The 2340-nt window shown below is 38.5% G+C and overlaps 1 protein-coding gene across 1 annotated transcript in view; it reads right to left on the reverse strand.

The window, feature by feature from the left end:
• The window catches only part of LOC115271781 (olfactory receptor 56A3-like), a 1050-nt gene extending 342 nt beyond the window's left edge, over positions 1-708 (reverse strand). The window contains exon 1 of the mRNA XM_029914731.1: positions 2-708. Within this exon, the coding sequence (XP_029770591.1) occupies positions 2-696 (695 nt within the window). The 5' untranslated portion in view covers positions 697-708. The remainder of the gene's footprint in view (position 1) is intronic.
• Positions 709-2340: the final 1632 nt, after the last annotated feature.

Here is a 2340-nt window from a genome sequence, read left to right on the forward strand (position 1 = left end):
AAGTCTAAAAACAGCTCGTAGGATGAGGGTATAGGAGAAGAAGATGAGACTGAGATCAGAGCCCAGAAAAGTCCAGGCCACAATTAACTGGTAAATTCTGTTAAGGGCAACATTATCACAGGAGAGCTTGGACACAGAGAGATTGGCACAGATACAGTTTTCAATTACATTTTTTCCACAATAATGGAGCCGGGCAGAAAGGATGGGAATAGGTGCAGTAAGTAATGTGTTCCGGGCCAAGATGAAGAGAACAGCCTTTCCTAGAAACTGATCAGTGATGATGGATGGATAGTAGAGAGGCTTACAGATGGCCACATAGCGGTCATAGGCCATGGCCAGGAAGGTGCATGATTCCATGGGCAGGAAGGTATTCATGATGAACATCTGGAGGAAGCAGGCAGAGAAGCTGATGGACCTGTGGTCAAACCAGAAGATGGCCAAGACCTTGGGGATGACAGTCAGGCAGAGCACAATGTCCAGCAGGGAAAGGAGGCTGAGGAGGTAGTACATGGGCTCATGCAGAGAAACCTCCAGCCAGACAGTGATCAGGAGGGTGGCATTGGCCCCCATGGCCAGGAGGAAGAGGAGACTGAGGGGCAGAGACAACCAATGCTGCCAGATGGGGTACCTGACAAAGCAATTCAGAATGAAGTCTGAGACTTCAATAGAGAGGGAACTGCTGTTATAAGGCAGCATTGGCAGTGACTTTATGAGGCAGATGTCTTTGAGTAGCTGCAGAAGAGAGAAGGAGTTAATCTATCATACTCTAATGGCTATGTATTTAGCTTCTAAAATCTATAAGGGTAAGTACATAGTCTACTTAGTCTACCCCACAACCCTTGTGCCTAGCACATTTTTTGACATATAAGAGGTGGCTAATAGACATTTGTTGAATATGTAATATAATGTTTCCTCATCTTTGTGCTTCCATCTGGGCTTTATATTACTTTTTTTTATGTGAATGTATCTTTTCAGTTTGTTTGCTTGGTTAATATTTAATGAATTAAATTATTTAAACATCAAATGTTTTAAATTAAACACATAAAATCAAAGGCTGAGGAATCATTTCAGTTTAAATTTTAAAATGAGCAAAAATGCATTCCAAGGGCTAGATGGGATCCACTTTCAAGATTTTAAGGAAGTAAAAGATGATTTTAAGGAAGTGGCATGATGAACTGGGGTACTTAGAGCAAATCTCCTGATGAAAATGTATACCAATCATTTTTATGATTATGTCTATATCTAATATCCATCTTTATCAATACCCATACCCCTATTCATAACTACATGTATACCTATACTTATGCCTATTATTTATATTTTAATATCTTGAATGCACCCATGAACAAGTAAAAAAGAAAGAATTTATTAGGCTAAAGATTGATTGAAATCCAGACATTAAAATAAATACTGATTTCTGGCTTTCAACCTGAGAGCACTTGCAGCACTCCGTAAGCTTAAGCACCTGTCTTCATTACCTAGGGGAGCTTGAAATCTAAAATCCAGGGACAGAAGAGAAATGTACGCTCAAGCAGGTGGAGAATGTAGCAGGGGATCTCCCATTTAGATAGGGTTTTATAATATTACATATTGAATAAAAAGGTGTGCACTAAAAATAATTCCATTTCTTCATCTTCATCCCTCACTCACATCTGGAACTTCAACTAACATCAAAGCTTGTTATATGGTAGAAATCTTCCCTGTAAATCCTTAACTACTGGTTGGTTCTCATTTGACTTTCCAACCTGTGTTTACACCGACTGTTTGTCTCAGAAAGGAATTTAAAGTTATCTGGATTGGTAGTCATTTCAGAAAATAACAGAAACAAGCCCAAATCCTTTCTTGAGAAAGAAACTTTATCTCAGGCCTCAAAGAATTTCAACATGGAAACTCCTGAACAAATTGAGTTGCTTGTGGTAAAAAGATAATTAATTTAAAAATTAAAAAAAGATGAGCTGCCTCGTGGCTCAGTTGAGCATCTGACCTTGGCTCAGCTTATGGTCTTGCAGTTCATGAGTTTGAGCCCTGCATTAGGCTCTGTACTGACAGCTCAGAGCCTGGAACTTGCTTCAGATTCTGTGTGTGTCTCTCTCTCTGCCCCTCCCCTACTCATGCTCTGTCTCTCTCTGTCTCTCAAAAATAAAGGAACATTGAAAAAATTTTTAAAAAATGAGTATAAGCCCATAAAACTGACAGATAGCCGAATCCAATTTATAACAATTTAAGATATTACTTATTTGATAAAGAATATTGAACAAAATTATTTCTACTGGGTTTTAGGTAATGAAAGAAAAGCTTTAAAATATACACAATGAAACACATACAAAAGGAGAATCAGTC

The sequence above is a fragment of the Suricata suricatta genome, chromosome 11 (genome assembly GCF_006229205.1).
Source record: "Suricata suricatta isolate VVHF042 chromosome 11, meerkat_22Aug2017_6uvM2_HiC, whole genome shotgun sequence".
Taxonomy (NCBI): Eukaryota; Metazoa; Chordata; class Mammalia; order Carnivora; family Herpestidae; genus Suricata; species Suricata suricatta.